This window comes from Anabas testudineus, chromosome 21 (assembly GCF_900324465.2).
Source record: "Anabas testudineus chromosome 21, fAnaTes1.2, whole genome shotgun sequence".
NCBI classification, from domain to species: Eukaryota; Metazoa; Chordata; class Actinopteri; order Anabantiformes; family Anabantidae; genus Anabas; species Anabas testudineus.
In genome coordinates, this window is record NC_046629.1 from 3,655,192 (window position 1) to 3,676,063 (window position 20,872).

Genomic DNA, 20,872 nt, shown 5'->3' on the forward strand with positions numbered 1-20,872 from the left:
GTGTTGTGTCGAAGGTCTGGCAGGGAAGACTAGAATTTCAGTCTTGGGAATGTTAAGTTGAAAGTGTCTTTCTCTCATCTAAGCAGAGATGTCAGAGAGACAGGCAGAGATGCGCAACGAGACAGTAGAGTCATCAGGCGGAAAGGACAGGACGAGCTGTGCGTCATCCGCATAGCAGTGATAAAAAAACCATGAGAATGGATGATAGAGCCGAGAGAAGAAGTATAGATGAAAAAAGAAGAGGACCAAGGACTGAGCCCTGCGGTACACCGGTGGAGAAGTTTTGAGAGTAGGAATCACGCCCCTGCCAGGATACCTTCAAGGTTCGTTCGGACAAGTATGACCGAAGCCAGGCTATAGCTGATCCAGAGATGACCAAGTCTGAGAGTGCAGTCATAAGAATCTGATGGTTCACAGTGTCAAAGGCTGCAGATAGGTCTAATAGAATAAGGACAGAAGAGTTACCTGCAGCTTTTACCACCCATAGGGATTCCACAACAGTCAGAAGTGCTGTTTCTGTGGAGTGACCACTCTTGAAGCCAGACTGATTGACATTGAGGAGGTTGTTCCAGGAAAGAAAGTCAGAGAGTTGATTGAAGGCTGCACGTTCCAGGGTCTTGGCCAGGAATGGAAGAAGAGAGACAGGTCTGTAGTTCTCCACAAGGGAGGGATCCAGAGAAGGCTTCTTCAGTGGAGTAATCTGGGCCTGCTTGAACGAGGTGGGAAAGGTGCCTGTTGGGAGAGAAGTGTTGATGATCTGTGTAATGACTGGTATTAGTGTTGGTTCAATAGCTTGAAGAAGAGTAGAGGGGATCGGATCCAGAGAGCAGGAGGTCGGGCGATTGGAGAGGAGGAGGGTGGATACATCGTCCTCTGATAGTGTTGAGAATATGAAGAGAGATGCACCATTTGGGTTTAGTTAGCCAAATGTCACCGTCAGGAGGCAAGAACTGGGAGCCGATGGCTGCCACCTTGTTGGTAAAAAAGGAGGCAAAGTCGTCAGCTATAAGACAGGTGGGTGGTGGAGGTGGGGGTGGATAGAGTAGAGACTTGAAAATGAAGAACAGCTTTCCGGTGTCTGTGGTGTTGCTGAGCTTGTCCTGGTAATATTCAGTCTTCGCCCTAGGGACACTGTGAGAGAAAGATTAAAGCAAATCCTGATACTCAGTTAGAGCAGGTTGAGACTTGGATTTGCGCCACTTCCTCACAGCACTCCGGAGCACAGTGCGTTGTTCACAGATCTGGTCAGTGAGCCACGAGTTGGAAGCTGAAGGACGAGCAGGTCTAGTAGATATCGGGCACAGACTATCCAGGCAGAATGAAAGCGTGTTGCAGAGTCGGTCCGTGGCTGCGTCTGTGTTAGAGGTGGAGAGAACCTGCGGTGAGGGCAGCGTTGCAGAAACAAGGGAAGAAAACTGCTCTGGGTTGAGAGATCTGAGGTTGCAGCAGAATGTTTCCAGTGTAGTGGAAGAATGTGACAATGAACGAATGAACGAATGAATGAACATTGCACATCTATTTGGGTAAAGAACTATTTCAACATTCAAACAGGGAAATTCATTGTTTCTTTCTTACACTAAATGAGATTAGTAACATGAAGACAAGATGTGAAAAGGTTGAATAAGACTGAGCATGTTATGTTGGTGTAAAATAGTTTTTAATTCAATCACATTTTGTTGTTATCCAAGATTATCAGTTCAACAGATATTTGAAATGTTTTAATGTGATTTAAAGATTGATTATTCAATAAAACATTGAAGTGTAGTAACACACAGTCTGAACTTTGACTAACTGGACTATCTATGCTCTACGACATGTTGGTCTCACAAGAGTCAGGCTGCAGTATCTTCAGTGTAACAATGTAATTCACTGATTTTCTGAACCAGGGGTAAAAAAAGGCGTAGATCATAGGATTTAGACAGGAATGAAATGAGTATAAATTTGTTACAAAAATGTACAAAGCAGATGAAGTCTTTATTGAGTTGTCTTGACCTGTAAGAGCCACACAGTAATATGGGCAAAGACACAATAGAAACACAACTATAACAACACCAAGAGTCCTGGCTGCTTTCAGTTCAGATTTTTTAGCTTTGACTTTCACTGAACCTTGAAGTGAGACTGTTGCAATGTGAGACCTCATGGCTCGAGCCTGAGTCACAGCCACAACAAATACTCTCATATACAGAACTAGGATAACAGTGATGGGGGCAATGAAGGAAAAAACAACAACTGTAAGTCCAAAGATATACTTAATCACAATGACACATTGACCAACACAAGTCTTAAACCTACCTGGTTGTTGAAGGTTATCCATCACCATCACACTTTGAAAGATTATAGATAATATCCAACACAGACAAACACAGATCTTAACTTTGTTTTGTGTGATTAGAGTGGAGTAATGCAGAGGAACACAAATAGCCACATAGCGATCAATAGATATTAGAACCATGGTTCCTACTGAGGCAGAGAAAATAAAAGATGCCACAAAAAGAACCAGAGAACACATGAGGTCACCGAGTAACCAACAACCATTAATGAACATTATTTGAAAGAGCAACAATGGACCCACAAGGAAATCGGAGACAGCCAGAGAGAGAAGGAGGAGGTTGGTGGGAGTGTGGAGCTGCCTGGAGACAAAGACCAGCAATAGATTTATCATTATTAATAAGATCAATTATCAGTCAGATAAAAGCAGACGTAACAAAGACTGAAATATAAAAACATTTGGAGTAAAAAACTGTTTCAATGAAATAAGTGGATACTTGAAGTGGGAGATAGAGATGATGACCAGCAGGTTGAGAAATGTAGTGAGCACAGAGATAGACAACAGCAGGATGTAACTCAGCAGGGTCTGAAAGTGAGGACGCTTCGGCTTCATACAGGAGGAGTTGAGGAGCTGTGGAAAGCACAGTTCAGTTTCCTCCAAGGTCTCCATCACCAGAGAGGAGAAGCTGCTGAAGTCTGGCAGCTTGTTGACTAAAACCTTCTGTCACACATCTGATTTATGTCTATATTCCCACCCTGCCCTCCGCCCCTCTCACCTCTGCTGCTTCTTTTCTCTGTGTAGAGACTGATTTACTATGGCTTCTGTGTTCATTGTTAGATCATTGTCCTTTTGCTCTCAGTCTGTCCCAGTGGAGGGAAATTCCACTTGCAGTACACAGAATTCATTCCATGGATAGATTTGTAAAGAGCTTTCAACAACCCATTTGTTCTCCACCAGCAGCTCTTTCTTCTCCTCCACCTGCTGCTGTCCTCCTGCCCAAACCCGTGAATCTTCTGTCTGCACCACCTGATCAATTATGTGGAGAATGAATGCTGAATGCTACTTTTGATTACTTGGAGAGGAAACAGATGATTGAAGTTAACTCTGCATGAAAAAGAAAAATGTAAAGAGTGGCAGCTAGCTGGGTTCCCACATAGAGTTGCAAGAAAAGCTTAGTGAACCTTTTAGAATTTGATGGTTTTCTGCATTAATTGGTCATAAAATGTGCTCTGATCTTCATCTAAGTCAAAACAATAGAAAAACACAGTCTGCTTAAAATAATACTACACAAACATATGTTTTCATGTTTTTATTGAACATAATAAGTTAACATTCACCGTGCAGGGTCGAAAAAGTATGTGAACCTTTGGACTTAATAACTGGCTGACCCTTCTTTGACAGCAATAACCTCAACCAAACGTTTCCTGTAGTTGCAGATCAGACCTGCACAACGATCTGGAGTAATTTTGGACCACTCCTCTTCACAAAACTGTATCAGTGTAGAATATTCTTGGGATGTCTGGTGTGAATGGCTTTCTTAAGGCCATGCCACAGCATTTCAATTGGGTTGAGGTCAGGACTCTGACTGGGCCACTCCAGAAGGTGTATTTTGTTCTGTTGAAGCCATTCTTTTGTTGAATTACTTGTATGCTTTGGGTCATTGTCCTGTTGCATCACCCATCCTCTGTGGAGCTTCAGTTGGGGACAGATGGTCTTAAGTTTTCCTGCAAAATGTATTGATAAACTCTGGAATTCATTTTATTATCAATGACAACAAGGCAGCAATTAGGGCAGCAAAGCAGCCCCAAACCATGATGCTCCCTCCGCCATGTTTCACAGTGGGGATAAGGTTTTGATGTTGGTGTGCTGTGCCTTTTTTTCTCCACACATAGTGTGGTGTGTTTTTTCCAAACAACTCAATTTTGGTTTCATCTTTCCACAGAATATTTTGCCAGTAGTGCTGTGGAACATCCAGGTGTTTCTTTGCAAACTTCAAACTGCTGCAATATGTTTTTTTGGACAGCAATGGCTTCCTCAGTGGTGTCCTCCCATGTACTTCATTCTTGTTTGATGTTTTCCTTATTGTAGATGTGTCAACAAAAATGTTAGCATGTGCCAGAGATATCTGTAAGTCTTTAGCTGACACTCTAGGATTCTTCTTTACCTCATTCAGCATTCTGCGCTGTGCTCTTGTAGTCATCTTTACAGGACGACCACGCCTAGGGAGAGTAGCAACAGTGCTGCAACAGTGAACCCAAGACTGGTGTGTGTTTTTAAAGGGAAGGACAGCTTTCAGCAACACATCCAATATCATCACACTGACTGGACTCAAGGTTGCTCCAATTAGCTCTTGGAGAAGTCATTAGGCTAGGGGTTCACATACTTTTTCCACCCTGCACGGTGAATGTTTACATGTTATGTTCAATAAAAACATGAAAACATATAATGTTTGTGTACTATTATTTTAAGCAGACTGTGTTTTTCTATTGTTTTGACTTAGATGAAGATTAGAGCACATTTTATGACCAATTCATGCAAAAAAACATGAAATTCCAAAAGGTTCACAAAGATTTTCTTGCCACTGTAATGATCAGGTGGGCAGACAGAAGGTTCACGGATTTGGGCAGGAGGAAAGAGAGGGGAAAAAAGAGCTGGTGGTGGAGAACCAGTGGTTTTTTGAAAGCTATTTTACAAATCTATCAGTGGAATGAATTCTGTGTACTGTGAGTGGCATTTCCGTCTACTGGGACAGAGGAACACAGAAGCCATGGTACATCAGTCTGTACAGAGAGAAAAGAAGCACCAGAGGTGAGAGGGGAGGAGGTAAGGGTGGGGAATATAGAAATAAATCAGATGTGTGACAGAAAGTTTTAGTCAACAAGCTGCCAGACTTCAGCAGCTTCTCCTCTGTGGTGATGGAGACCTTGGAGGAAACTGAACTGTGCTTTCCACAGCTCCTCAACTCCTCCTGTATGAAGCCGAAGCGTCCTCACTTTCAGACCCTGCTGAGTTACATCCTGCTGTTGTCTATCTCTGTGCTCACTACATTTCTCAACTTGCTGGTCATCATCTCTATCTCCCACTTCAAGTATCCACTTATTTCATTGAAACTGTTTTTTGCTCCAAATGTTTTTATATTTCAGTCTTTGTTACGTCTGCTTTTATCTGACTGATAATTGATCTTATTAATAATGATAAATCTATTGCTGGTCTTTGTCTTCAGGCAGCTCCACACTCCCACCAACCTCGTCCTTCTCTCTCTGGCTGTCTCAGATTTCCTTGTGGGTCCATTGTTGCTCTTTCAAATAATGTTCATTGATGGTTGTTGGTTACTCGGTGACCTCATGTGTTCTCTGTGCCAGTTTGTAGCATACATTCTTTCTTCAGTTTCAGTCGGAACCATGGTTCTAATATCTATTGATCGCTATGTGGCTATTTGTGTTCCTCTGCATTACTCCACTCTAATCACACAAAACAAAGTTAAGATCTGTGTTTGTCTGTGTTGGATATTTTCTATAATCTTTCAAAGTGTGATGGTGATGGATAACCTTCAACAACCAGGTAGGTTTAAGAGTTGTGTTGGTCAGTGTGTCGTTGTCATTAAGTATATCTTTGGACTTACAGTTGTTGTTTTTTCCTTCATTGCCCCCATCACTGTAATTCTAGTTCTGTATATGAGAGTATTTGTTGTGGCTGTGACTCAGGCTCAAGCCATGAGGTCTCACATTGCAACAGTAGTCTCACTTCAAGGTTCAGTGAAAGTTACAGCTAAAAAATCTGAACTGAAAGCAGCCAGGACTCTTGGTGTTGTTATAGTTGTGTTTCTATTGTGTCTCTGTCCATATTACTGTGTGGCTCTTACAGGTCAAGACAACTCAATCAATTCTTCATCTGCTTTGTACACTTTTGTAACAAATTTATACTCATTTCATTCCTGTCTAAATCCTATGATCTACGCCTTTTTTTACCCCTGGTTCAGAAAATCAGTGCATTTCATTGTTACACTGAAGATACTGCAGCCTGACTCTTGTGAGACCAACATGTTGTAGAGAACAAAGAACAAAATGTGATTGAATAAACAAAAAGTTTCGAACCTACAGAACATGCTTAATGTTCTTCTTATTACATCCTTAACATATATATGATTTGTTACTTATCTTGTTTAGTGTGAGTAAGAAGCATTTTATTTGCCTGTGTAATGTTTTCTAGTCTGACTTCTTGCCATGACCATACTTGGCCTAATTACTGCTCTCTGCCTGTGGCTCTCCCTCTCCTCTCTGCACTGCTCACCTGATCTGGTTCAGCTCTCCTCACTTCGCCCTGTATAACCAGAATGTGTCACTTCACTTATGAAGTCCCTCTCCAGTTTTGTACTCTGTTACCTGTTAATCGTCTGTTGCCTTACTCTCCTACCTTAACTCACTTTCTCCTAGACCAGGGGTCGGGAACCTTTTTGACTAAGAGAGCCATGAAAGCAAAATATTTGGAAATTTATTTCAGTGAGAGCCATATAATATATTTAAAAGTGAATTCAACTAAATGTCAGTATAATAAGCCTCTGAATTTATTCTTTTAAATAATGTTATAATACTCACCATTAATGCGACTTCTGGTGCTGCATGGATTTGCTGATGTCTTTGTAGTCTGGTTGGTACTTGGTGAGGTTAAGCTTCATGCAAGCGTTGAGAGTTTCATCCCTTAAACGTGATCGTAAATTGGACTTGATGTTTTTAAGATGTGATAATGACTGCTTACATGCATATACAGCAATACTCACGCTGCAGTGTGTAGTATGTGACAGGAAGCGCGTTCCAAGTTTTGAGAATGAGTTGGTCTTCGGGTTGAAGTTTTTTCATTTCTGTCCACATGTGCTTGCTCGCCAATTCTGCTTTCTGTCGTGTGATTCTTTCCAAATCTTCATTCAGTGACTTGACCTTTTTACCCACATGTCTGAGGCCTTCAGGTCAGCCACTTCTGCTTCAAAATCTTTGATGGAGACACCAGCAATGTAACTCAGGTCGGCTGTGTTCAGTGAACACTCGTTTGGATGGGTGATGAATTAAAAAGACGAGTGTGCTCACGAAATTCTCCAAAGTGTGCTTTGAAGGACTGTAGGAGACTGGAGGTGAAGCCAGCTAGCTGGTGGAGATCAAAGACAAATTCTTCAGTTCGAAATGTATGATACTCGTCATCTTTTTATCTTTTTCCCATCTTCTTTGTCGAAGGGTTAGCTTTGAGCTAATGACCGAGCAGACTGATTCAAAAGTGGGCGTTTACCAGCACAGCCAACGCAGGCCAGTATCATCCAATTAAAAAAATGGACAATTGCACCTGCAGCAAACTGCAGCCCTGAACTGCACATGAGCAGTGAAAAATCGATGGATGGATTAAAACAAGTGAGAATATTTTGTTTTATCTGCGAGCCAGATGCAATCATTAAGGGCCACACCTGGCTCGCGAGCCATAAGTTCCCGACCCCTGTCCTAGACCCTGCCGAGATCCACCCCTACGGTTTCAGTGGCGGACCCTCCTCCTCCAACTACCTGTGACTGTTTTCTCCTTCATTGTTTTCAAACTTCAACTTTCAGCTCTTCCCTCCGAGCAACCCGAGATGGCTTTTGTGCTGTCATTGTTTTTGGGCCCAGCAAGAAAATGGGGAGCAGCTGAATGAACATGAGAATCAGGAGCCTGAAAATCTTTTCAGCTCTGAACATTCAAATAGACACAGCCAAGGTGGAGGCAGTACAGGACTCTCTGAACCTGGAGAACCATAAAGCTCTGCAGCGTTTCCTCAGATTGGCTCTACCATCACCAGTCCTATGCAGAGGGCCGACCTCCAACAAATCCAAGTTCGTCTGGATCCCTGATGATATCTTGGCTGTGAAATTGGCACTGGAACACTGCTGCCGCTGGCTGAGAACACTTTCATAGTCCTCACTAACCTGAGTACCTGAAAACTACCTAGCAGTTAAACTCCCATCAAGCCCGACTGACTCTTTTCTTAAGTCATTTTAAGTTTACCTTGTCTTACGTACCCACAACCAATAATGGAAGGGAAGGTGGATGCGCTTTGCTGAAAGTTTGCCTCCCCCCCCACAAATCTAAACCTGAACCCAAATTCTGCAGTGACCTTGGAGTTACCAACCTGGACACCCAAATCCTCCAAGCTCATGCTCTAGCTCCCTCAGTCCGCCCTCCACCTACATGTCCCAGACCGCCTCCTGTCAAAGGTGCTTCAGTGCTGCCACTCCTCCAGGCTCTCGTGCCACCAGCCAAAGTGATCACTGAACTTTCCTTTGAGGTTCTGTATAAACTCATCATGAGATAAGCCTGTGTCTCTCTCCCTGAATTTGTTTCTTTAGTTTCTTCAGTTTCAGTGTTTTCTTCAATATATCTAATTTACAATGAAAAGTCTCAAAAGCTGCCATTAAATCACACACTGAGTTGTTCCCTCAGATCTAAGGGGCATGGAGTTGGAATAGTGGAGGATGTTTCAGAGATGTAACATGGTGCCCTAAGAAATCTATTTTATGTTTCAGTAAAGAAAGATCAGCAGAGGGGAGATGTGCTCTCCCTTTCTTTTTTTGCAATAGGATGCATGCTGGTGCCCTTTGAACAATCTGCTGGAAGGATTTTTCTAGTGTACTGAAAATCTCAATAGCTGAGGAGAGGGAATTAAAATATGGGGTTGAAATGTTTGATCCAGAAAATGAAATAACCCCAGATGAACCACTTGTAAAAGTTTGCAAAGCCAAGAAATGTCAGTACATTGTAGTTTTCTAGTGTCAACACTGTCTAGGTAATGTTGCATTCCCTCTCTGTCAGGTGCAGACAGGGAGTAGAACTAGCCGTGTGCAGGAGTGGTTCCTGGGAGGTGGTCGATGCCACAATTGTAAGGTCGGTGTTGTGATAATGAGGTGACTTTATTGATCCCCTTGGGGAAATTGTATATTCAGACCTGAGAAGATGTCATGCATTGCATAATGTAATAACGCTTAATAAGATAAGTAACTTATAAAATATATATGTTAAAAGGAGTAATAAGAATAAGGCTAAGCATGTTCTGCAGGTGTAAAAGAGTAAGATGAAGAGAATGTTAGAGTAAGATTGATTTAAAGAGAACTGAATATTCAATAAAACACTGAAGTGTAGTAAAACACAGTCTGAACTTTCAATAACTTGATCTCCTGAAATTACAGTTGACTATCTCTGTTCTAGGACATGTTGGTCTCACAAGAGTCAGGCTGCAGAATCTTCAGTGTAACAATGAAATACACTGATTTTCTGAACCAGGGGTAAAAAAAGGCGTAGATCATAGGATTTAGACAGGAATGAAACGAGTATAAATTTGTCACAAACGTGTACAAAGCAGATGAAGAATTGATTGAGTTGTCTTGACCTGTAAGAGCCACACAGTAATATGGGCAGAGACACAATAGAAACACAACTATAACAACACCAAGAGTCCTGGCTGCTTTCAGTTCAGATTTTTTAGCTGTTACTTTAACTGAACCCTGCAGTGAGACAGCTGCAATATGAGACCTCATGGCTTGAGCCTGAGTCACAGCCACAACAAATACTCTCATATACAGAATTAGAATAACAGTGATGGGAGCAATGAAGGAAAAAATTACATCAGCAACTCCAGCAATGTAGTTAATGACAACGACACACTGACCAACACAGGAGTTAAATCTACCTGGTTGTTGCAGGTTGTCCTTCAGAATTAGAGTTTGAAAGATTACAGAAAATTTCCAACACAGACAAACACAGATCTTTACTTTGTTTTGTGTGATTAGAGTGGAGTAATGCAGAGGAACACAAATAGCCACGTAGCGATCAATAGATATGAGAACCATGATTCCTACTGAGGCAGAGGAAAGAATGTATGCTACAAACTGGCACAGAGAACACATGAGGTCACCGAGTAACCAACAACCATCAATGAACATTATTTGAAAGAGCAACAATGGACCCACAAGGAAATCGGAGACAGCCAGAGAGAGAAGGAGGAGGTTGGTGGGAGTGTGGAGCTGCCTGGAGACAAAGACCAGCAATAGATTTATCATTATTAATAAGATCAATTATCAGTCAGATAAAAACAGACGTAACAAAGACTGAAATATAAAAACATTTGGAGCAAAAAACAGTTTCAATTAAATAAGTGGATACTTGAAGTGGGAGATAGAGATGATGACCAGCAGGTTGAGAAATGTAGTGAGCACAGAGATAGACAACAGCAGGATGTAACTCAGCAGGGTCTGAAAGTGAGGACGCTTCGGCTTCATACAGGAGGAGTTGAGGAGCTGTGGAAAGCACAGTTCAGTTTCCTCCAAGGTCTCCATCACCAGAGAGGAGAAGCTGCTGAACTCTGGCAGCTTGTTGACTCAAACTTTCCGTCACTCATCTGATTTATCTCTACCTTCCCCTCCCTCCACTCACCTGTGCCGCTCTTTTCTTTTTTTTTTCTTTTTTTTTGTAGAGAGTAAAGTATTATTACTTATGTGTTTATTCTTTGTAATGTTGGGAAAAAGGACATGTTCATGGAAAGTTATGATGACATGTGAACAGTAACACATTAATTGGAATTAATTTCAGTATTTTTGTTATTGAGCTAAGATGTTTTTACATGAACACTGGTCCCTGTGTGGATAGATGCATTTTCAGGAAGCTGGGGAGTGAGAGCTGTCGCTATTGAGGATGAATAGAAACACAACACATTTCAGACAATCTGACATATTTATGTAGTTAAGATGTTCAGCCCAGGTTCCATCAATGGATAAGAATTCTGGTGTTGTTTGTGACATGTAAAAAAACTAATCATTCCTGTCTGTAAAAGATGTAAACTATCATTCATATTTTAATTCCCTCTCCTCAGCTACTGCAATTTCAATACGCTGGAATAAGTCAGAGTAATCTTTTCTGCAGGTTGTTAAAGGGCACCAGCATGAATCAGTAAGAGTAAACCCTCAGAGGAGTCAGTTGTGTGTTGGCAAAGACATCAGAATTAAAATACATGTGATATATTTGGTTTTATTTATGTTCCTTACTCCAACTCTGCTTAAAACAGACCTAAACCTGCACAACCAAATACTTTTTCAGTGTCTCTCTACAGGATGTTGGTCTCACAGGAGTCAGGCTGCAGAATCTTCAGTGTAACAATGAGTTTAATAGTTTTTCTAAACCAGGGGTAAAAAGGGCGTAGATCACAGGATTTAGACAGGCATTAAAATAATACAAACAAATTACAAAGGATGAAGCATTCATCACGTTGTCCTGGCCTGTAAGAGTCACACAGTAATATGGGCAGAGACACATTAGAAACACAACTATAACAACACCGAGAGTCCTGGCTGCTTTCAGTTCTGATTTTTTAGCTGTTACTTTAACTGAACGCTGTGTGACTGTTGCAATGTGAGACCTCATGGCTCGAGCCTGAGTCACAGCCACAACAAATACTCTCATGTACAGAACTACAATAACAGTGATGGGAGCAATGAAGGAAAAAATAACATCTGCAACTCCAGCAATGTAGTTAATGACAATTACACACTGACCGACACAGGAGTTAAACCTGCCTGGTTCCTGCAGGACATCCTGCAGAATCAGAGTTTCAAAGATGACAGAACAAATCCAACACAGACAAACACAGATCTTAACTTTTTTTCTGTGTGATTTGAGTGGAGTAATGTAGAGGATAACAAATGGCCATGTAGCGGTCAATAGAAATGAGAACCATGTTTCCTACTGAGGTGGAGGTAATAATATATGCTAGATACTGATACAGAGTGCATGTGAGGTCACCCAGGAACCAGCAGCCGTCTATGAGCATAATTTGAAAGAAGAAGAGGAGCCCCTCAAAGAAATCTGAGACAGCCAGAGAGAGGAGGAGGAGGTTGGTGGGAGTGTGGAGCTGCCTGGAGACAAAAACACAAAAAACACTGAAACAAAAAAAGTAAAACACAGTTTTTTTCTCAATTTAGTAAATAGTTTATCAGTAAATATTAATACTATCAATCTGGTTCATAAACTGGTGAAATGAGTGGATACTTGAAGTGGGAGATAGAGATGATGACCAGTAGGTTGAGAAATGCAGTGAGCAGAGACACAGAGATCAGCACAATGTAGATCAGCATGGACTCATCATGAGGACGCTTCGGCTTCATACAGGAGGAGTTGAGGAGCTGTGGAAAGCACAGTTCAGTTTCCTCCAAGGTCTCCATCACCAGAGAGGAGAAGCTGCTGAAGTCTGGCAGCTTGTTGACTAAAACTTTCTGTCACACGTCTGATTTATCTCTATCCTCCCTCCTCCCCTCACGAAGGCCCATCCCTGTAATTTCCTGACTTTCATTATGCTGAGCATAAGATTGAACATAACCTGCTTATACAAATACACCAGTTGGGTTATAACATTATGTGATCATCATTAGCATGAGACCTTTACTTGTAAATATCTTGATCATCTTTCATGATTTAACTATTTTAGTGACGTTTTCTTTCATTATACAACGTACAATGCTCATTTCATGCGTGCATCTGACTAATTGACTACTATGTGATTTCTGTTCAGACAAACATGCAAAACATGCAGAATCAACAAAATGTACTTTATGCTTCATTCAGACTAAGAATAATCTTAATGATCGATGATCACAACTAAAGGAAACCCAAAGGCTTATTTCCATGGTGGACCTCCACACAGAGTCCTGCACCAGAACAGGAACCTGTAGATATTTAGTGCATGACCCACAAAAATAGAGGTAAAAGAACATATTCCTTTTAAATCATGCGCATGAACATAGGTATCTATTGACTAATGTGGTGGGTAGTGGGCAGCCTGTAAACAGTCTACAGCCTGGATGAGCTTTAAAGTGAGTGACTACACTGACAGTAACTCACAGCCTGGTGGTTTTAATGTTGTGATGGACCCACATTGAAAAAATGTAGATATCAGAGCACACAACATGTTTCAGCTTGCTGTGTGTGAATATTGCATCTCCTCATATGAATCTGAACCCAACATTGTCCTAACAACAACTAACCAGGTGAGGGCGCCTGCAGGCTTCTCTCATTATCAGACTAGCCAACTAGCGTACCTGTGCCTCAAACGAACCTGCTACTACCATGACCAGATACATTCGCTGTGTCTGTCTACATGTTGGTCTCACAGGAATTTGGTTGCAGTATCTTCAGTCTAACAATGTGCTTAATTGAAAAAAACAGGCATAGATCACAGAGTTTACACTGGAATTAAAGATGGACAAACATATTACATTAAAGTTATGTAGTGCAGAAGCATTCATCGAGTTATCTTGGCTTGTGAGAGACACATTAGAAACACAACTATAACAACACCAAGAGTCCTGGCTGCTTTTAATTCTGATGTTATTTTAACTGAACACTGTCTGACAGCTGCTGTATGAGACCTCATGGCTAATTCTAACAGTTGCAGTTCCCAGAGCATGAATCTGGATTGATGCATATATTATTTAAATTGAGGGAACATATCAATATTGAATCTATACATTTTAAGAGTCATACGGATGAAGGGCACTTAGGTTTATTGAGAAATTACATGAGAAAACACCTACTCATACCTTACTCATATGTGATTCTTACACAGCTGTGTGAGCAAATGAACCACAGGTTCATAAATCAGCAGCAGCCCCCATGACCTGATACATCTGCAGTGTCTCTCTACATGATCTTGGTCTTACAGGAGTCAGGCTGCAGAATCTTCAATGTAACAATGAGTTTAATTGATTTTCTGAACCACGGGTAGAAAAAGGTGTAAATCACAGGGTTCAGACAGGAGTTAAAACAGAACAAACATACTACAAAGTAATAAGAAGCAGATGAAGCATCCATTGAGTTGTCTGGGCTTGAAAGAGCCACACAGTAATACGGACAGAGACACAATAGAAACACAACTATAACAACACCAAGAGTCCTGGCTGCTTTTAATTCAGACTTTTTAGCTGTTACTTTAACTGAACCTTGTGAAACAGCTGCTGTATGAGACCTCATGGCTCGAGCCTGAGTCACAGCCACAACAAACACTCTCATGTACAGAACTACAATAACAGTGATGGGAGCAACAAAAGAAAAAAGAACATCAGCAACTCCAGCAATGTAGTTGGTGACAATGACACATTCACCAACACAGGAGTTAAATCTACCTGGTTGCTGCAGGTTATCCATCAGAATCAGACCTTGAAAAGTAATAGAAGATATCCAGCACAGACAATCACAGATCTTAACCCTCCGTTGTGTGACTTCAGTCGAGTAATGCAGAGGTTCACAAATAGCCACATATCGGTCAAAAGATATAAGAACCATGGTTCCTACAGAGGCAGAGGTGACACTGGCTGCTAGATACTGATACAGAGAACACATAAGATCACCGAGGAACCAGCAGCCATCTATAAGCACAATTTGAAAGAGCAACATCAGACCCTCAAAGAAATCTGAGACAGCCAGAGAGAGAAGGAGGAGGTTGGTGGGAGTGTGGAGCTGCCTGGAGACAAAGACCAGCAATAGATTTATCATTATTAATAAGATCAACAACAACGACGTAACAAAGACTGAAATATAAAAACGTTTAACATTTAAACTATTATTATTATTATTATTATTAACAGTTTTTAATATGAACCAGTTTCACAAAGTGATTAAGTTTTTGGATACTTGAAGTGGGAGATAGAGATGATGACGAGCAGGTTGAGCAACGCAGTCAGCACAGAGATAGAAAACACCACAACGTAAATCAGCAGGGACTCAATGTGAGAACGCTTTGTCTTCACACAGGAGGAGTTGAGGAGCTGTGGAAAGCACAGTTCAGTTTCCTCCAAGGTCTCCATCACCACAGAGGAGAAGCTGCTGACATCTGGCAGCTTTTAGTCCAAAGCTTCCTGTCATACATCTGATTTATCTCTGTCCTCTCTCCCCTCATTTCCCCTCCCCTCTGCTGGTGTATTCTCTCCACAGAGACAAACGTAACACAGTAAAGCTTCTGTCCTCACCTTCTCCAATGACAGGGCTGTTTGTCTGAATATCATCTGTCATACATCTTATTTTCCACTGAAGAGATCCAATAAAAAGAATTTCTATCTAAATGTATAGTAGGACTGTATTCACCCTGACAGGAGTGATTTTGTAGGTTTTTTTATGGCACGAGAACTTTATTATCTGTGATTATAACCTAACTCAGCTTAACTCAGCTTCTGCTCTGTATCATGTCATCAACCTGTGATCCTGACTCTGTTCTGCCTCTGAATCACTGTACCAGTATGAAGCAGTTAGGATGAAAATGGTTCACTGGTTTGAAGGATGGGATAAAGGACAGATGAAGGTTGTTGAGGGAGGCCTGCAAAAAGCAGATTTACACCTGTGCAGTGTGTTAATGTTAATGATGGGTTTAACTGTGCTGTAGGTGGGGATATATACTGACCTAATCCCTAGTGTGTCTTATTCTGTTTTTAATCGTGCTCTAGATATGATATAGAACATAACTTTATCATGTTACTCATATCTTTGTATGATTCAAGTGAAGTGTTAGTTCTTTGATTTCAGATTACAGTGTGTTCTACACTCAGGCATCGAAATTAGATAAATCTATTTATCTATATTTAACATCTTTATTAAAAGAATATGGTTATTTCCTATAATTTTTATTATTAGCATGTTAATATTTTCTTTAGTATTTGTACTGTACATTACTGTACATATCAATCTGAAACTCGTGCAGCAGCAGGATGTAGAGATATACATGCTGACACCAGCATTAACCTTGGTTAAATATTAAATATTTTACCTGCAATAACGCACTGAACAGACCGAAAATCACCACTCGGTCATATTATAAAGCTGCTGATAAAACTCACCGGCATACTTTTTAAATATTTTATATATATTTTTGCTCACCACACCTTTAGAGTTTTAACGGCTGCACACAGCTGTTGTTCAAAGACTAATATTGAGTCTCATTACAACTACGGGCTCTCTAACTAACACGCTGCTGTCTGAAGTGTTAAGTTGAGGGCACATTTACACACATGTCCATGTTAATTAAATTAGTTTTATTTCATGATGCATGTGGATTAAGATATTTACAGTAATTGAGAAAATAACAAAAAAACTTTAAAACTTATTTTCTTTGTGCATGTTTACAAAATCATGATGTGTATCTCAGCTTGATGTGGGATGTGAGTGACCTGGTTACTTACATTTGTTCTTACACAGCTGTGTGAGCAAATGAACCTGAGTCACAAAATAAGCAGCAGCTGAGCTTTAAGTTTCAGTGAGAATGAACTTTCAGCAGTGAGTCAGTCCACAGACCTGAAGTGTTTTTAAGTGTGAATTTCATAATAATACTGGTCCTCCAGCTGAGGGCAGCCCAGGGACCACTAAGCTCATCTGTGCTCAAAATGCCACTACAATTACCATGAACCAATACATCTGCAGTGTCTCTCTACAGTATGTTGGTCTCACAGGAGTCAGGCTGCAGAATCTTCAGTGTAACAATGAGTTTAATTGATTTTCTGAACCACGGGTAGAAAAAGGCGTAGATCATAGGATTCAGACAGGAGTTAAAACAGAATAAACATACTACAAAGTTATATGACGCAGATGAAGCATTCGAGTTGTCTTGGCTGGAGAGAGACACACAGTAATATGGACAGAGACAAATTAGAAACACAACTAAAACAACACCAAGAGTCCTGGCTGCTTTCAGTTCAGATTTTATAGCCGTTACTTTCACTGAACCTTGAAGTGTGACTGTTGCAATGTGAGACCTCATGGCTCGAGCCTGAGTCACAGCCACAACAAACACTCTCATATACAGAACTACAATAACAGTGATGGGAGCAATGAAGGATATAATGACATCAACAACTCCAGCAATGTAGTTAATGACAATGACACATTCACCAACACAAGAGTTAAATCTACCTGGTTGCTGCAGGTTGTCCATCAGAATCAGACCTTGAAAAATTATAGAAAATATCCAACAGAGACAAACACAGATCTTAACTTTGTTTTGTGTGACTTCAGTGGAGTAATGTAGAGGATAACAAATAGCCACATAACGATCAATAGATATAAGAACCATGGTTCCTACTGAGGCAGATGTGACGGTGGCTGTTAGAAACTGATACAGAGAACACATAAGATCACCAAGGAACCAGCAGCCATCTATAAGCACAATTAAAAAAAGCAAGAGAGGACCCACGAGGAAATCTGACACAGCCAGATGTCACAGTTTTAAGGAGAGGGACGAGGCAGGAATGAACTTAACAGGATTTATTAGCAAAAGTACCAAAACAGGGAAACTAAGGCGGGTGTCACCGACACTACAAAAACATGCAGAAACACGAGAACAAAGTAACAACTTAGGGATCAAAGGATGAAACAAAAACCACTGCACAAGGGCAGGAAAACACTCACGGGGAAAAAACAGGTAACACAGTCCAGAGTTCAGAGGGGGAACAAAGTCCAGGGAATCCAGGGGGGAAAGCACAAAATCCAGAGTCCAGGGGGGGAAGCAGACAGGGCTGAGCAGGAGTGAGCAGGAGCAAGGTTGGGCAACAGTCAGGGAAAGCAACAGGCAGGAACCACAGGCTGGAGACAGGTTGGGGAAAACGACGCTGGAACCAAGAGGGGGGAATGACGCTGGAAACAGGTGGGGGGAACGACGACGATCTGACAGGGGAGGAAAGTCTGAGGAGAGCTTATGTAGTGTGAGGGGAACACAGGTGAGTCCAATATGCCGCTGATTGGCAAGAGCAGAGGGAGAGAACTGGCTGGTGGGCGGAGTCCAGAGGGAGAGTGAGGTGGAGCAGTGAGGGAAATCCTCAGCTTGGCCTGATGCCAGGCCGAAATCATGACAGAACCCCCCCGGCAAGGGCCGGATCCCAGACGGCCCAACGAGAAACCAGGAAGGACGAGCAGACCAAGACGGGCGGGAGGAGGGGGCCCGGAGGAGGGCCCGAAAGCACCAGGCCGGGCGGGCGGAGGGAGGCGAGGAGGAGGGCCCGCAAACACCAGACCGGGCGGGCGGAGGGAGGCCAGGAGGAGGGACCGGGCGCAGCAGACCAGGAGAGACTCAGGCGGACGCCCGGGAGGCGGCAACCAAGACCAGAGAGATGACGAACCAGAAGGCACAGCCTCGGGCGGACGGCCGGGAGGCGGCAGGAAAGGCGGCGAACAGGACCAGAGCGCCTCGGGCGGACGGCCGGGAGGCGGCAGGAAAGCCGGCGAACAGACCCGGAGCGCCTCGGGCGGACGGCCCGGAGGCGGCAGGAGAGCCGCTGACCGAAGGGCGTCGGGCGGACGTCCCGGAGGAGTCGCCAGGAGAGCCGCTGACCGAAGGGCGCCGGGCGGACGTCCCGGAGGCGGCCAGCAGACCAGGAGAGCCTCCGGCGGACGGCCAGGAGGCGGCAAACAGACCAGGAGTGCCTCCGGACTGCGAAGCGGAAGCCGGCTGCCTGGAGCTGAGACCTGGAGGACCGGCTGCGGAGCTGAGACCCGGAGTGCCGGCTGCGGAGCTGAGACCCGGAGTGCCGGCTGCGGAGCTGAGACCCGGAGTGCCGGCTGCGGAGCTGAGACCCGGAGTGCCGGCTGCGGAGCTGAGACCCGGAGTGCCGGCTGAGGAGCGCCGGGCGGATGCTCCGGCGGCGGCGTCTGGAGTGCCGGCTGAGGAGCGCCGGGCGGATGCTCCGGCGGCAGAAACGGGACAGGCTGGAGAGGCGGCGATGACGGCGACCTCGGCGTCGACCCGCTCAGAGACAGGAGAGACAAGAGAGACGGCGACGACGACTTCTGCGTCGACCCGCCTGGAGACAGGAGAGGCTGGGGAGACAAAACAGACAGGAGAGACGGCGACGACGACCTCTGCGTCGACCCGCCTGGAGACAGGAGAGACGGCGACGACGACCTCTGCGTCGACCCGCCTGGAGACAGGAGAGACGGCGACGACGACCTCTGCGTCGACCCGCCTGGAGACAGGAGAGACGGCGACGACGACCTCTGCGTCGACCCGCCTGGAGAAAGGGCAGGAGTTGTTGTGGTGACCAGAGCAGCGGTGATTGCAGCAACCAGGGTAGCGGCGATCGTGGTGACAGCAACAGGATCAAGAACAGGAGCCGAAGCTGAGGCAGTTGCGATAGCAGGAGCGGCTGCGGTGACAGGAACTGTGACTGGAGCAGCTGCGGCGACTGGAACCGTGACTGGAGCAGCTGCCGCGACTGGAACTGAAGCAGGAGCAGCTGCCGCGACTGGAACTGAAGCAGGAGCAGCTGCCGCGACAGGAACTGAAGCAGGAGCAGCTGCCGCGACAGGAACTGAAGCAGGAGCAGCTGCCGAGGCAGGAACTGAAGCTGGTGCAGCTGCGGAGGCCGTGACTGAGACTGGAGCAGGAACTGGGGCCGTGACTGAGACTGGAGCGGCCGTGCTGACTGGAGCGGCCGTGGCATTCCGACGCCTCTGGCGGAACCGCCGCAGGTATCTGGATTGCAGGTAACTTATCGGTGTAGGGGCTAGAACCAGACGTGTACCCCAGAATGGTGAGTGCTCGGGTTCGCTGGAGACCCGGAGGTCCGGTTCTGGGGCTGACTGAGCCTTCAGCTGGGTATAGATGTCCCGAGCCTCTTCCGGACTCAGAGCAACGGGCGTCAGAGGAGAAGGTGAGGTGTGGATGTCGAGCAGAGCTGGCTGAGCGGGGAGGTCATGCCTGGGAGTAGGTGAGGCTAACGGAGTAGCAGGCTGGCTAACAGCAGGGGAGGCCAAGGAGTCTGGATCGGGCCTGCAGTGGTGGACGGGTGTCTGGGTTGTGGGGGTCCGGGATTTGCAGGCTGTGAGGCGAGACAGGATAAGGTCCTTGAGTTTTCTGAATTCTATGTACGACATGAGAAAGTCCTTTTTTGTCAGGGTTTTTATGGCTACTTTTGTGATTGACATGATATGCTCTGGGCTTCCTGCTAAGTCCAGGCATTTAAACAGGTAATCCGCAGCACTGCGCAGGTCCAGGTATTCCTCCCGCAGGGCATCAGAAAAAAGCCCGTAGTGCTTAAAACAGGGACAGGGGGGAAGTTTGGGTAGGCCATTTAAGGGATCAGAGAGATCCATGGCTGCGGTCTGGTCAGATCGTTCTGTCACAGTTTTAAGGAGAGGGACGAGGCAGGAATGAACTTAACAGGATTTATTAGCAAAAGTACCAAAACAGGGAAACTAAGGCGGGTGTCACCGACACTACAAAAACATGCAGAAACACGAGAACAAAGTAACAACTTAGGGATCAAAGGATGAAACAAAAACCACTGCACAAGGGCAGGAAAACACTCACGGGGAAAAAACAGGTAACACAGTCCAGAGTTCAGAGGGGGAACAAAGTCCAGGGAATCCAGGGGGGAAAGCACAAAATCCAGAGTCCAGGGGGGGAAGCAGACAGGGCTGAGCAGGAGTGAGCAGGAGCAAGGTTGGGCAACAGTCAGGGAAAGCAACAGGCAGGAACCACAGGCTGGAGACAGGTTGGGGAAAACGACGCTGGAACCAAGAGGGGGGAATGACGCTGGAAACAGGTGGGGGGAACGACGACGATCTGAC

The 20,872-nt window shown here is 44.2% G+C and overlaps 3 protein-coding genes across 3 annotated transcripts; 1 reads left to right on the top strand and 2 right to left on the bottom strand.

Annotated features, from left to right (window-relative positions):
- Window positions 1-1,807: 1,807 nt before the first annotated feature.
- Window positions 1,808-2,938, bottom strand: LOC113173397 (trace amine-associated receptor 4-like). The gene is made up of 2 exons (XM_026376811.1): window positions 2,766-2,938; window positions 1,808-2,630 (listed from the first exon to the last, which is right to left on the bottom strand). The coding sequence occupies exons 1-2, from the start codon at window positions 2,936-2,938 to the stop codon at window positions 1,808-1,810; spliced, it is 996 nt and encodes a 331-aa protein (XP_026232596.1).
- Window positions 2,939-5,184: 2,246 nt separating this feature from the next.
- On the top strand, window positions 5,185-6,318 carry LOC113172658 (trace amine-associated receptor 4-like). Its single transcript, XM_026375649.1, has 2 exons — window positions 5,185-5,357; window positions 5,493-6,318. Exons 1-2 carry the CDS (start codon window positions 5,185-5,187, stop codon window positions 6,316-6,318), a joined length of 999 nt encoding a protein of 332 aa, XP_026231434.1.
- A 3,165-nt stretch (window positions 6,319-9,483) lies between these two features.
- On the bottom strand, window positions 9,484-10,614 carry LOC113173398 (trace amine-associated receptor 13c-like). The gene is made up of 2 exons (XM_026376813.1): window positions 10,442-10,614; window positions 9,484-10,306 (listed from the first exon to the last, which is right to left on the bottom strand). The coding sequence occupies exons 1-2, from the start codon at window positions 10,612-10,614 to the stop codon at window positions 9,484-9,486; spliced, it is 996 nt and encodes a 331-aa protein (XP_026232598.1).
- Between the last annotated feature and the right edge of the window lie 10,258 nt (window positions 10,615-20,872).

Bases quoted from the DNA above. Each gene is read 5' to 3' on its own strand.
- LOC113172658 (XM_026375649.1), top strand. From the start codon at position 5,185: ATGGAGACCTTGGAGGAAACTGAACTGTGCTTTCCACAGCTCCTCAAC. The intron at 5,358-5,492 runs GTATCCACTTAT...CTTTGTCTTCAG, and splicing joins ATCTCTATCTCCCACTTCAA to GCAGCTCCACACTCCCACCA.
- LOC113173397 (XM_026376811.1), bottom strand. From the start codon at position 2,938: ATGGAGACCTTGGAGGAAACTGAACTGTGCTTTCCACAGCTCCTCAAC. The intron at 2,631-2,765 runs GTATCCACTTAT...CTTTGTCTCCAG, and splicing joins ATCTCTATCTCCCACTTCAA to GCAGCTCCACACTCCCACCA.
- LOC113173398 (XM_026376813.1), bottom strand. From the start codon at position 10,614: ATGGAGACCTTGGAGGAAACTGAACTGTGCTTTCCACAGCTCCTCAAC. The intron at 10,307-10,441 runs GTATCCACTTAT...CTTTGTCTCCAG, and splicing joins ATCTCTATCTCCCACTTCAA to GCAGCTCCACACTCCCACCA.